Source organism: Panthera leo, chromosome C1 (assembly GCF_018350215.1).
Source record: "Panthera leo isolate Ple1 chromosome C1, P.leo_Ple1_pat1.1, whole genome shotgun sequence".
NCBI lineage: Eukaryota > Metazoa > Chordata > Mammalia > Carnivora > Felidae > Panthera > Panthera leo.
Genome location: NC_056686.1, coordinates 11,894,450 through 11,908,280, shown reverse-complemented (window position 1 = coordinate 11,908,280; position 13,831 = coordinate 11,894,450). Strand labels below are relative to the sequence as shown.

The following is a 13,831-nucleotide window of genomic DNA, read 5'->3' as shown; positions in this document are numbered from 1 at the left end:
TTTGTTATTTTATTTTATTTTATTTTATTTTATTTTATTTTATTTTATTTATTGACTTATTTTTAAATGTTTATTTTTGAGAGAGAGAGAGAGGGGCAGAGGGTGAGCAGGGGAGGGGCAGGGAGAGACGGAGACACAGAATCCAAAGTAGGCTCCAGGCTGTCAGCACAGAGCCCAACCCGAGGCTCAAACTCACAAGATGTGAGATCAGGATGCTGAGCCACCCAGGCGCCCCCCCGCACCCTTTTCTTTTTTTAACTTTTAAAATGTTTTTATTTATTTTTGAGAGAGAGAGAGAGAGAGAGAGAGAGAGAGAGAGAGAGACAAAGAACGAGTGGGGAGGGGCAGCGAGAGAGAGGGAGACACAGAATTCGAAGCAGGCTCCAGGCTCTGAGCCGTCAGTCAGCCCAGAGCCTGATGTGGGGCTCGAACCCGCAAACTTCCAGATCATGACCTGAGCTGAAGCTGGACGTTTAACCGACTGAGCCACCCAGCCGCCCCGTATGGATGGATTTCTGAGCTGTTTCCAACATGGGGTTATAATGAATAAAGCTGCCATTAACATTTTTGTACAAGTCTTTTTGTGGACACGCATTTTGGGGTTTCTCTGGGGGGAACACGCAGCAGGGAATTGTGGGGGTTTGTACGTTACCTCTGAGAAATCACCACACTTTTTTTCCAAGTGGCGGTACCATTTTACCATCCAACCAACAATACGAGGGTTCCAGTTGCCCCACACCTTGTATAAGTTTGGTAGTCAGTCTTTTTTTCTGGCAGGTATGCAGTGGTGCTTTCCGATCTTTACTCACGCTTGTTTGTGTTCCTGAATACTTTATTGTTTGGCTTTTCATATTTTTGAACTTTACATGCGTAGACTCCTACTGTAGTAAGTTGTTGCTTGTTTTCTCTCCTCCACATTATCTTCTTGTCATGCATCCATGTTCTTGTGTGTAACTATTGATCATTGATCATTTTCTTTCTTTTTTTTTTTTTAATGTTTATATTTGAGAGAGCTTGAGCGAGAGAGGGGCAAGGAGGAGGGACAGAGGATCTGGAGACGGCTTTAGGCTGATAGCAGCCAGCTCAATGCAGGACTTGAACTCACGAACCATGAGATCATGACCTGAGCTGAAGTCAGACGCTCAACCAAATGAGCCACCAGGTGCCTGATTGTTCATTATTTTCACTGCTACATACTATTATGTATATCACAATATATTTATTCGTCCTGCTGATAGGCATTAGGACTAGGTTCGGTTTCCAGCTATGATAGAAACAGTGTGAATATTCTTGTATATGTCTCCTGGGACACATGGGCAAGAGTTTTTCCCAAGCAGAGGTTTTCAAACTTTTTCGCCAACCTCCCTTTACACTCTTAAAAATTATTGGGGGGGCGCCTGGGTGGCTCAGTCGGTTGAGCGTCCGACTTCGGCTCAGGTCACGATCTCACGGTCCGTGAGTTCGAGCCCCGCGTCGGGCTCTGGGCTGATGGCTCAGAGCCTGGAGCCTGCTTCCGATTCTGTGTCTCCCTCTCTCTGACCCTCCCCCGTTCATGCTCTGTCTCTCTCTGTCTCAAAAATAAATAAACGTAAAAAAAAAAATTTAAAAAAAATTATTGGGGACCCCCAAGGAACCCCTCTATCAATATTTTCTACATTTGAACTTAAAACTGAGGGAAAAAAATTCAATACTTATTAACTTATTTAACACTAATAACCCCATTACATGTTAACATAAGAAAACATTTTAGGGGCACCTGGTTGCTCAGTCATAGAGTATTTCACTCTTTATCTCAGGGTTGGGAGTTCAAGCCCCATGTTGGGTGTGGAACCTACCTAAAATTAAAAAAAAATTAATAAAAAATAACTATATTTTCCAAAAAAAAAAGTTAACGAGAAGAACAGCATTGTTATACAATATTGCAAATCTCTTCAGAGTCTGGCATAAAAGAAGACAGCTGGATTCTCCTATCTGCTCTGCATTCAATCTATTATAATATACTGCTTTTTAAAAAATGTTTATTTGCTTTTAAGAAAGAAAGAGCAAGCAGGACAGGGGCAGAAAGGATCCAAAGTGTGCCCGATGCGCAGCTCGAACTCATGAACATCAGATCATGACCTGAGCCAAAGTCTGACGCTTAATCGACTGAACCACCCAGGTGCCCCTGCAGTTTGCTTTAGTTGAAGTAGATGAAGAACTCAGATATGTAACTGTAAGAGGGAGTATGTTAATAGCCTTTTTATTTAATATCTACATATCATGTGGATATTTTTTTGATATGACACCAGACTTGACAAGTGGTAGACTCTTCTGCGATTGCGATGTGAAATCTGAAACCCTATCAATGAACTTTACTATTTTATTTTATATTATTTGAGTTTAATTATTTAAGCAATCTCTACATGCAACATGGGGCTTGAACTCATGATCCTGAGATCAAGAGCCACTCACTCTACCAACTGAGCCAGCCAGGCACCCCTGTACTCTTTAAATAAAAGTCTACTGGTCTGTCTTATAGTTCGAATGGCTCTTCTCCCATGAATGTTTTCCTGACATGCACTGGTTATTTGGAAATACTATGTATCTTCCAAATGTTGATATTATATTCAGTACATACATAATATACACTAATATATATAGTACAGATATATTATAATCAGTTCGTATATAATATACACTATTATCACTAACATCAGAAAAGTCTTTAAGTATTAGAAGTGTTGTGTGTGGTTATAGTTGATTTCATTTTCACTGCTATAAATAAACTATTTTGTATAAGAACATGCATATGCCCATATTAATGGATTTAAGTTTCCCCAAATTCTAACTTTTTTCTTGAAAGTTTTAATTCTATCACAGGCAACAAATGCTGTCAGTTTTCCTTGAAGCGATGGGCTAACTTCATCCACTTTTAGAGAAATGTCTGCCTGATACCAAAGGCTCAATAACCATAGTTTGTCTTTCTTTCAAGTAAAAATGGCATTTAATGCCTACGGGAGGAAAAGTTTTTCATTACTGTCTTTTTTTTTTTTCTTTTTTTTGAGAGAGAGAGGGAGCATGAGTGGGGAAGGGTCAGAAGAGAGAGAGAGAGAGAGAGAGAGAGAGAGGAGACCCCCAAGCAGGCCCTGCATCAACAGTGCAAAGCCTGATGCAGAACCGTGAGATGGTGACCTGAGCTGAAGTCAGACGCTCGACCGATTGAGCCGCCCAGGAGCCCCTTCCCTTACTGTCTTAAGAGTTTCCAACTGGGACTGACAGAAGATAGATGAACAGGAGCGGGAGCCTAGAGCTGGCTCAGTGGGAAGAGCATGTGACTCCTGATCTCGGGGTCGTGAGTTTGAGCCCCACGTTGGGTGTAGAGATTACTTAAATAAATAAAACTTAAAAAAAAAAAAAAGATAGATGAACAAGAGAAAAGCCTACGAATCTTCTTTATATGTACACGGGTGCCCTTATGAGAAAAATGGAGAACCAAAGGAAAGACTCGGCCCGAGTGTTTACATCCTAGGTTGAACAGGGACTAGTGATTGTGCAGAAGTAAATCAACTATAGAGGCAGACCAAAGAAAGAGAAGAATTATTTTAACAAGCTCTGCTATGGAGTTCTCTTAGTCAAGGCCCCTCATCTCTTGTGATAAGAATGTTTCTTCCTCCTGGTACAGAGAGGGCACCTGTCACATGGGAATTTTATCACCTGCTTTTAGAAAGAGAGAGAGAGAGAGAGAAAAAAAAAGATCTGAATGTTCTTCTTGTATCTGCTGTTTTTCAAGTGCTTTGAACTAAAATAACCATATGCCGAACTGGCCTGTTTTGCAATGGCATGTGCCCTCAACTCCTTCATTCCCCCCAACCAGAAACTTTCCTGTAAGCTTCCTTTTTTTTTTTTCCTCCCCCTGTAAACTTCATATATTAAAATCTTAGGGGCACCTGGGTGGCTCAGTCGGTGGAGCGTCCGACTTTGGCTCAGGTCATGATCTCACGGTCTTCGAGTTCGAGACCCACGTCGGGCTCTGTGCTGACAGGCTCAGGGCCTGGAGCCTGCTTCGGGTTCTGTGTCTCCCTCTCCCCCTGCTCCTCCCCTGCTCATACTGTCTCTCTCTCAAAAATAAAAGATTAAAAAAAAATTTTTTTTATTTTTTTATTTTTTTATTTTTTATTTATTTTTAATTTTTTTTTTTAAATCTTAGTTAGTGGGTAGGGGGAGGAATTCAAGTTAGAAGTTGTGAAGTAAGATATCTGTAAAAGGGGGAGAAAACCAGATTGTAACAAACAGGAAAGAACAAATCTAAGCACGCCGTCCCCATATTTCACTGGCTCATTCTGTCAGTCCTGAGACTAGGTCAGTTGTTGGTGTTCATCCTACTTTGGGTTCCTTGAGCTTCCTGGATTTATAGTTTCTAGTTTTTATCAAATTTATTTGTTAAATGTAATTTGTTAGATGTAAAATGTACATTTTTCTTTAAATATTATTTTTATATGCCCCCCTCTCTACTCCTTCTGGGACTCCAATTCCATAGCACTTAAAATTGTTTCCTGGGTGCCTGGGTGGCTCAGTTGGTTGAGTGTCCAACTCTTGATTTCGGCTCAGGTCACAATCTCAGGGTTGTGGGATTGAGCCCAACATTGGGATCTACACTGAGCATAGAGCCTGCTTACGATCCTCTCTCTCTCTCTCTCTCTCTCTCTTTTAACATAAGTAATAAAAAAGCATTAAGAAAAATTGTTTCCTAGGTCACTGAGGCTCTGATCATTTTGATAATTTTCTCTGTGTGCTTCACTTTGAATAGTTTCTATTGTTAAATGCTCATTTGCTGATATTTTCTTTTGCTGTGTCTCATCTGCTCTTAAGCACATCCAGTGAATTTTTCATTTCAGCTTTTGCAGTTTTCATGTTTACATATTTCATTTAGTTCTTTTCCATGGTTTTATTTCTCTCACGTTCATATTTCCTTTAAATCCTTGGCCATATTTATAATAGCTCATTTAAGGTCCTCTTCTGCTAATTCCATCATCTTTCTCATTTCTGGGTCTGTTTATATAAACTTCTTTTTCCTTTTTTACTGGTCATTTTCCTGCTTCTTCTCATGTCTGCTATTTTTGTTTATTTATTTATTTTTATTAAAAAAATTTTTTTTAATGTTTATTTTTGAGACAGAGAAAGACAGAGCATGAACGGGGGAGGGTCAGAGAAAGGGAGACAGAATCTGAAACAGGCTCCAGGCTCTGAGCTGTCAGCACAGAGCCCGATGTGGGGCTTGAACTCACGGACTGCGAGATCATGACCTGAGCTGAAGTCGGCCGCTTAACCAACTGAGCCACCCAGGCGCCCCTCATTTCTGCTATTTTTAATTTTTTTTTTAACGCTTTATTTATTTTTGAGACAGAGAGAGACAGAGCATGAACGGGGGAGGGGCAGAGAGAGAGGAAGACACAGAATCGGAAGCAGGCTCCAGGCTCTGAGCCATCAGCCCAGAGCCCGACGCGGGGCTCGAACTCACGGACCGCGAGATCGTGACCTGAGCTGAAGTCGGACGCTTAACCGACTGAGCCACCCAGGCGCCCCTCATGTCTGCTATTTTTAATTAGATGCTGGATATTGGGGCATTTCCTTTATTGAATGTCTGGATTTTCATCTTTTTGTTTTAAAGTTTATTTATTTATTTTGAGAGAGAGCGAGAGAAAGCACAGGGGAGGGACAGAAAGTGAGTGAGAGGGAGGATCCCAAGTAGGCTTCTCACTGTCAACGCAGAGCCACCCAGGTACCCCTGGATTTTGTTCTTTAAAGTGTTGAACTGGGGGGCAGGTGGTTAAGTTACTGAGGATAGTCTTTCTTTCAAGGTATTGTTTTATTTTATATTTTATTTTATTTTAATTTTATTTTATCTTATTTTATTTTAGTTTATCTTATTTTATTTTATTTATTTTATTTTATCTTATCTTATTTTTTTATTTTATTTTACTTTATTTTATTTTATTTTATTTTAGTAAACTCTACCCCCAGTGTAGACTCACAACCTGAGATCAAGAGTCACAGTACTGACTGAGCCAGCCAGGCGCCCCTCTTTTAAGGTTTTAAAGCTCTGTAAGGGAAGATCCAGAATAGTCTCTACTCTAGGGTTGATTTCGTCCCAACTACTGAAAAAGGAGCCATCTAAGATGTCCACTAATTCCACAGGCGTTCATCAAAGTCTTTCTGCTCTGGCCGTTTGAAACTCGTGTGTCTTTCAGTCCTAGGTAAACTCTCCTCCCTGTTTTTTGTTCTTTGGCTTCGTAAAAGTTCACGCTACGTGTGTACTGCTCAGTACACAACCAAAGACTTAAGAGTACCCCATGCATATTTCGGCAACTCTTTCTTGGCCTGGCTCCCCTCTGTGATGTTCTGATACACTAATCCCAGGGGCCTCCCATCTTCCCCAGCTACGATGTCTGTCCTCTTACCTCAGTGAATCTACTGTTCTGCTTGGGATACCACTTCCTGCACTGCAGCCCAGGAAGTACCTCCAGGCAAAGTTCTAGAGAGATCACCTCATCGGTTTCTCTTCTCTCAGGGATTATAGTCTTGTGCTGCCTGTTGTTCAATATCTGACAAGAATTTCACATAGTTGGTTCATGTATCTAGTTATTTATGGCAGAAGGACAAGTTCAGTACGAGTTGTTTCATTATGGCCAGAAACATAATTCTGTTCATTTATTTTCAGTTGTTTTTTTCCTGTTTTTCAGATTGGATGATTTCTATTGATCTGTCTTCAAGCTTACTAATTCTTTTTTCTGCTATCTCCAATCTCCTGTGAAGCCCATTCAGTGACTTTTTCACTTCAGTTATTATACCTTTCAGTTGTAGAATTTCCGTTAGTTTCAGGTCTGTAGTTTCTGTTTCGCTATTCATTAAGATCACATTTTCCTTCAATTATTTCAATATATTTTTAATAGCTCCTTTATTTTTTTTATTTTGTTATTTTTTTAATAGAATGTTTTTAAAATTTACATCCAAATTAGTTAGCATATAGTGCAACAATGATTTCCAGAGTAGATTCCTTAATGCCCCTTACCCATTCAGCCTATCCCCCCTCCCACACCCCCTCCAGTAACCCTCTATTTGTTTTCCATATTTATGAGTCTCCCATGCTTTGTCCCCCTCCCTGTTTTTTTTTTTTAATTTTTAAAAATGTTTTTATTTACTTTTGATACAGAGAGAGACAGCATGAGCAGGGGAGGGAGAGAGAGAGGGAGACACAGAATCTGAAGCAGGCTCCAGGCTCTGAGCTGTCAGCACAGAGCCCGATGTGGGGCTTGAACTCACGGACTGCGAGATCATGACCCGAGCTGAAGTCGGACACTTAACCAATGGAGCCCCCCAGGTGCCCACCCGCCCTGTTTTTATATTATTTTTGTTTCCCTTCCCTATGTTAATCTGTTTTGTCTCTTAAAGTCCTCATCTGAGTGGTCATAGGATATTTGTCTTTCTCTGACTAATGTCACTTAGCATAATACCCTCCAGTTCCATCCACGTAGTTGTAAATGGCAAGATTTCATTCTTTCTGATTGCCAAGTAATACGCCATTGTGTGTGTATATATATATATATATACCACACCTTCTTTATCCATTCATCCATCGATAGACATTTGGGCTCCTTCCATACTTTGGCCATTGTTGATAGTGCTGCTATAAACATGGGGGTGCATGTGTCCCTTTGAAACAGCACACCTGTATCCCGTGGATGAATGCCTACTAGTGCCATTGCTGGGTCGTAGGGCAGTTCTATTTTTAGTTTTTTGAGGAACCTCCATACTGTTTTCCAGAGTTGCATTCACCATGCACCAGCTTGCATTCCCATTTAATAGCTCCTTTAAAGCCACCGTCTACTAAATCCAACATCTGGGCTACCTCAAGGTTGCTTTCCATGAGTTTATTTTTATGGCCCTTACTATGAACCATGTTTTCCTGTTTCTTTGCATGTCTGATAATTTTGTTTTGTGTCCTGGACATTTTAGATGATATGATTTAGAGACTGGATTCTGTTGTGTTTAGAGACCAACCCCTTCCCTTGATGAGTGTTAATTTTTTGTTTTTGTAGGCAGTTCAATTACTGGCTGCTCACTCAATTTATGTAGCCTTGGGTTTTTTTTTTTTCTTTGTTATGGCATATTTGTGAAAAGCCTAGGTGTTACCTAAACCTTCTAACTTGGTAGACTCAACTTCCAAACTCTTCTTCCTGTGGATTTTAGTTTTAGGGAAAGTCTATAGCTGACAGAGATCGTCAGACTATTGTCCGCAGGTCACATACGGCTCACTGTTTTTATAGTTAAACTTGTATCAGAACACAGCCACATCCATTCATCTACAGAGAGTCTATGGATTCCTTGATGTGACACACTGGCAGCCCTGAGTATCTATTATCACTCCTGTGATACGAGATTGTCTACTTCTCCTTGTAATTCTATCCGGTTTTACTTTATATTTCGTGTTTGGAATTTTGTATTTCCTGATGAACTGTACATTTTATCATTCTATGGTAGTCATTTGTGTCTCTAGCGATTTTTTTTTTTTATCTTAAGGCCTAGTTTTTTAAATATTAATATGGCTATAGCAACTTCCTTTGGTCAGGATTCAACTGACAGAACTTTCTTTATCCTTGGAGTTAATTCTTAAAAACTAATGTGTACCTTGTTTAAAAAGCCAAACAGTCCAAAAAGCTTCATGATAAACACTTGTAGTTCCCCGCACCATTCTTCACCACGCTTCCCACTCCCTGAAGTCTCCCTTATCAAGGCAAATATTTTTCGACTCTCTCCTTACTTCTAAATAATATGCTTGTACTACAATATTTTAGTTAGTGATTTTTAGACTTGTATCTATTGATTTCCTACTAATGTATGGCTTTAGCTGTCTGATACGACTATCCCCTAAACTCTCCTCTACCCATTCTAATATAATTTTTGCGTCAATAATTTGGGGGGAGGGTTCTATTATTATGGTTATGCAATTTTTTAATAGCTGAGTTTTTTTTTTTATTATGCTATGATTTCATTTCCTTATCTTTTTAGCTCCTGAAGTTGACAATTGCCTTGATGTTTGTTTTGTACTCATTAATAATTTCTGTGCCTTCTTAGGGTTTCGTTTTCTTGGAGGCATGTTCTAAATAATTCCATTCTTCTTATTTTTGGATTCTCTTCAGGCCTGTTGCAGAGTTGTCATCCTGGGAGTCTGTTGTCATCCTAGGTATTCTTCCTTTCCTCTGATTAGGATTCTGTTTGTTAGATTACATTGTCTTACTTTTTCTCGGTTTGCTTAATCTTTCTTGGTTTGTTTGGTTTGATTAAAAAATAATAGGAGGGGCATCTGGATGGCTCCGTCGGTTAAGCATCTGATTTTGGCTCAGATCATGATCTCATAGTTCATGGGTTCGAGCACTGTGTTGGGATTCTGTCTGTCTCTCTCTCCCTCCTTCTCTACCCCTCTCCCACGCGCACTCTCTTGCACGATTTCTCAAAATAAATGAACTTAAAAAAATAATAATAATGGGAGATGTTTCCCTAGTAACTTTTTTGGGTTAGAAAGGCAGTGATTCAATAACTGGTGCAGTAAACCCAGCCCTCGAAATGGTCCTATTCTTTAAAGCTATAGTGATCTAATCTACACTTGTCCTTTATGGCAGTTGCAGTACGAATGTGGGATCTCCCTTCACCATCTTCCTTTACCTTTGCTTCTCTTCTGTGTTGGATTGCCTGTTTTCTGTATGTATATATTCTTTTTCTGTTTTTGGTTTATGCCCTCATTTTGGAAGGGTACGTCCTCCAGTAGCTTCTTGAAAAAGAATGCATGGGATGCAGAATTTTTGAGATTTTATGTGTCTGCAAAAGGGTTTATATTCACACATACTGAGCAGTTTAGCTGGGTATAGGATTGTAGATCGGCATGTTAGTTCAGGAATAGACCCCAATGCACTATAGTTCAAACAAGATAGTTTATTTCTCTCTTATATTGACAGTCCAGGAGAAGCAGGCAGGAAGACAAGGCTGCCTAGCGCACAACATATAGCTTCTTTCTAACGTATTGTTCCACCATTCCCTAGGTCAATCCTAAGCCAATTTACCAGCAACACATCTTAATTCAAGTCCTTGGAAAAGGGAGACAGGAAGTGGAGAGCAAGCAATTTCCTTTAAAATTGTGACCGAGAAAGTTGCACACACTTTGCTCATGTCCTTTTGGCCTCTGTGGGGTGAGGTTATTTTCTGGCTCATCTTTTCACTCAGCACGTTGCCTTTTCAGATCCTAGTTTTACAGAGGGGTCCAGATCCAACTTTCACGTGAGGGCTCTGGTATTCAATTTCTATGTTCTGTGTGTGAAGGTCATTAAAACCCCAAATTCCAGGCTCCAGAGATCAGCAGCGGCCCTAGCAGCACCAGCAGCTTAAGCCCTAGGGTTTCCCAACACCAAGTAGCATGCCCACCCCTCACCACTGCCTCAAAGCCCTGGGTGGACTGGCCCTGCCATCTTGCTGCACACGTCGCCCCCTCTTTTTCACACAGCAGGCTCTAGCCCCTCTGGCTTCCCTGCCATTCCTAGAGCCCACTGTGCTCTTTCTCACCTCATGGCCTTCCCACATGCCATTCTGTCTGCCTGAAAGACTGTTTCTCCAGAGACATCCATCTTTCTCCCTCCCCCCATTCTGCTCAAACACCACTGCCTCTGAGACTTGCACCGAGCACTGCAAGCAAAAATAGACCCTCATCACTACCCTACTACCCAGCTTTACTCGCTCTCAGAACACCCACCACTACTGACATGGTATCGTATTGATTTGTTCACGGTCTGACTCTCCCACTAGGTGTGTGCCTAGGTGGTTGATTTTAGAAAGTGAATCCAGGGAGGAGTGACAGAAGGAATGTGAACAGAACGATGCAAGGGTGTGTTAGCGAGTCAACCACCCCCAGGATCCTCTGAGGAGACTGAATGGTGGCTCAGAATTCTGTCAGGAGAACAAAAAGGAACCTGTATCCCTCAGCTGCTAGCTCCTTTGGTCAAGGGTAGACCCCACAGTGGTTTAATTCCCCTGGACTTCTGGGTTGCTTATGTCAGAGAAGCTCCAGGCAAGAGGCTTCTGAGGTGAGGCCATGTCAGACTGTCCCTGGGCAAAGCTGCTGAAAATCCACGTGGAAATGGTCACTGCGGCAGTGGCTGGAGTCAGAGAGGGGCTGAGAGAGACTAGGAGGCAGGGGCCTGTATGGAGATCTCTTGCTGCTTTCCCCAAGCACTTAGATGAGCAGCCGGCATGCGGTAAACACCCACTGAATATTTACTGAATGGATGAAAGGTGCTGCAGTCTGGAGGGTAGGCAAGTAGCAATGAGTCAAGAAAATAAAACTCAAATAAAACTCAGATCCGGAAGATGAGCAGGTTAACTGCACAGCTGCCTTGCAGAGCACGTGTACATCTAAGCAACAATACCAGCGACAGACATCATAGTAACATTTACCGAAGCTCTTTCCATGGGCCAATTTTCTTGAATACTTGATGGGTCTGGTTATTTAATCCTGTAACATGAAAACTGACCCGTTTTACCCAGGGGAAACCTGAAGCCCAGGGAAGTCAAGTGACTTGCCGTGACAGGGTAGAGGTAACCACTTCCCTTGAGGGGTGACTGGAGCCCACAGCAAGGCAGTGACTTGCCCACAGTCATGAGAAGTCAATGGCAGAGCTGGGACTAAAACCCAGGTCTCCCAACTCCTGGACTTGTGTCCCTGTCCCAGAGGTGGCCAGACAGACCAGGGGCTCAGAAAGAATGAGTGGGGAGGAGGGTGAACTAAACGCAGCCAGGCTGAGCAGGGCGGACACTGCCTCCCCAGCTATTACCAGAAGAAGCTGAAGGAAGGCACCTGCAAGGCCCGAGAGATGGAGTCGGCCATAGGCCGGCTGCGGTCCCGGAAGAAGCTTCCCTGCAACCCCCAGCAAGCAGACACCTTGGAAGTCCCGGAACGAAGGGTCCTCAGGATCCTGAGCCGGCTGAAGCAGCAGAACTACGGTGAGGGCCTTGGGCATGGTGAGTTCTCCGCATTCCTGCCCGCCTGGCCTCTCCCTGGGCCCCCGCGGCCACACCTCGTTGCTGCGCGACATGGTTGCCCACGTTGGGCCTACCTGTGGGCGGTAGTCAACGGGCTGCAAATCGCTCCTCCACCTCTGGCTCTCTGACAGGGGCCCCCTGCGCTCTTCCCCCAGGCCTTAACCCTGAGCACATGTTGGTCCCAAGAGCCTCAACTGAGAACGGAGGGTGATTGGCCATCCCAGCTCACCATTTACTGAACACCCACCGGGGTCACTCCCCATGCTGGGACTTCGTACACAGGCTAGAATTTAGCCCTCGCCATCACGTTCACCCCGTTTTACAGAAGAGAACAGTGGGACGGAAGTTTAAGCAACTTGCCCAAGGCCCCACAACTAGCGTGTGTCAGAAAGGGCAGTGTGTACCCAGGTCTGATTCCAAAACCTGTGCCCTTTTCACTGGGCATAATAGCAGGTGCCACCGATTAGATCCCTACTGTGTGCCAAGTGATGGGCTAGGAGCTTTCCAGAGTCTCTCCGGTGTACTGACTGGACCGCCAGGACCCGTCACAAAGACGTGTCCTCCTGTGCAAGCTGTTATTAGCCCTTACACCGTGCTCAGGATTTAGCCGAGTGCTCCGCGCGTTGCCCCTTTAATCAGCTCTGAGAGGTGGGCACCACTATCACCTCCAGCTTACACAGAGGCTCAGAGAGCTTCAGCGATTTGCCCAAACCCACCCAGCTCATTATGTGGCAAAGGTGGGATTTCAGCTGGGTGGGCCAGCCTCCCGAGGTCGGGTGCGCTCTGGAGCGTTCCCCTCTTCTGACTCCTCCTCCCTTGCCAGCTGCCAATCTGCAGAGCCCCTACGCCCAGGTGCCCTGTATCCCGCTCTATCCGCGGCTGGACAAGAAGATGGCCCGACGGAAGCAGGGCAGCCACTACGTGCTAGATCAGTGTACCCCCACCAGCCTGGGCCCCGACATCCGTAGCCTTTTCTTCCAGTCAGGATCTCAAGGAAGCAGGTGGGTGTCCAGAAGGCAGGGGCTCCAGCCCAGGCCCATCCACCTCCTTCTTTATGAGGCGCTGGCCTAACCCGAGGGGAATCCAGCCTTCCAAGAGAGGATACCTGGGACACTGCTGCTCTAGGGAGGGAAAGGGGGAAAGGACGGAAGCAGTAAGAAACGAACCTTTGTTGAACACTGGGTGCCACGGCGATCGTGCCTAAGTCACAGCACTTACGCCTTCCTGTGCCCAGACTCAGCGGCACATGCTGTCCTTCTCTTAGGCTGGCACCGCCTGCCTTTCCCACACAGGGGGTTTAGCTCTCAAGTCCTTTGCCTGCGTCTGACTCCCGTGTTAGGAGCAGTAGGCAACAGGGACTGCTGGGTGGAGGGAAGCTTCCCCCGCCAGTCCCCTTCCAGGCACTTTCGGGGTAAGAGAAGTCTGGACTTGCAATCAGGCCCCTGAGCCTGACTGCTTGGCTCCATCACTTCCCAGGGAAGGCCTCCTCTCCCCTGGGACACGTGGGGATGGCTCCTTTCCTCCCACCCTTCTCGCCTCTCTCCCTGCCGAAAGTGGCTCAGCTCTGTGCCGGCTCGAACCCACTGACCTGCGGAGTCTACTCGGGGCAGCTGCTGTCCAAGGCCTGCAGATGGACAGGTCGTCAGGCAGGTACTGCTGCTGAGTTTTGCTTTTGTGGCCTGGTAAGCCAATAAACACCGAGAACCTCGGCCTCTGCGTCTGGCGCCAGGGAAGGCCCCCAGGCTTTCACCCCTCCACTCGGCTCTTG

The 13,831-nt window shown here is 44.2% G+C and overlaps 1 protein-coding gene across 5 annotated transcripts in view; it reads left to right on the top strand.

Annotated features, from left to right (window-relative positions):
* Positions 1–13,772, top strand: part of SPATA21 (spermatogenesis associated 21) — a 31,070-nt gene extending 17,298 nt beyond the window's left edge. For 3 of the 5 annotated variants that reach the window (XM_042949136.1, XM_042949134.1, XM_042949135.1), the window contains 2 exons: positions 11,849–12,024; positions 12,887–13,134. In XM_042949136.1, coding sequence (XP_042805070.1) covers positions 11,849–12,024; positions 12,887–13,134 — 424 coding nt within the window. Of the gene's footprint in view, positions 1–446; positions 570–11,848; positions 12,025–12,886; positions 13,135–13,593 lie in introns of those variants that run through there. The other 2 variants (XM_042949138.1, XM_042949137.1) reach the window with 2 other exon arrangements.
* The last annotated feature ends 59 nt before the right edge of the window (positions 13,773–13,831 follow it).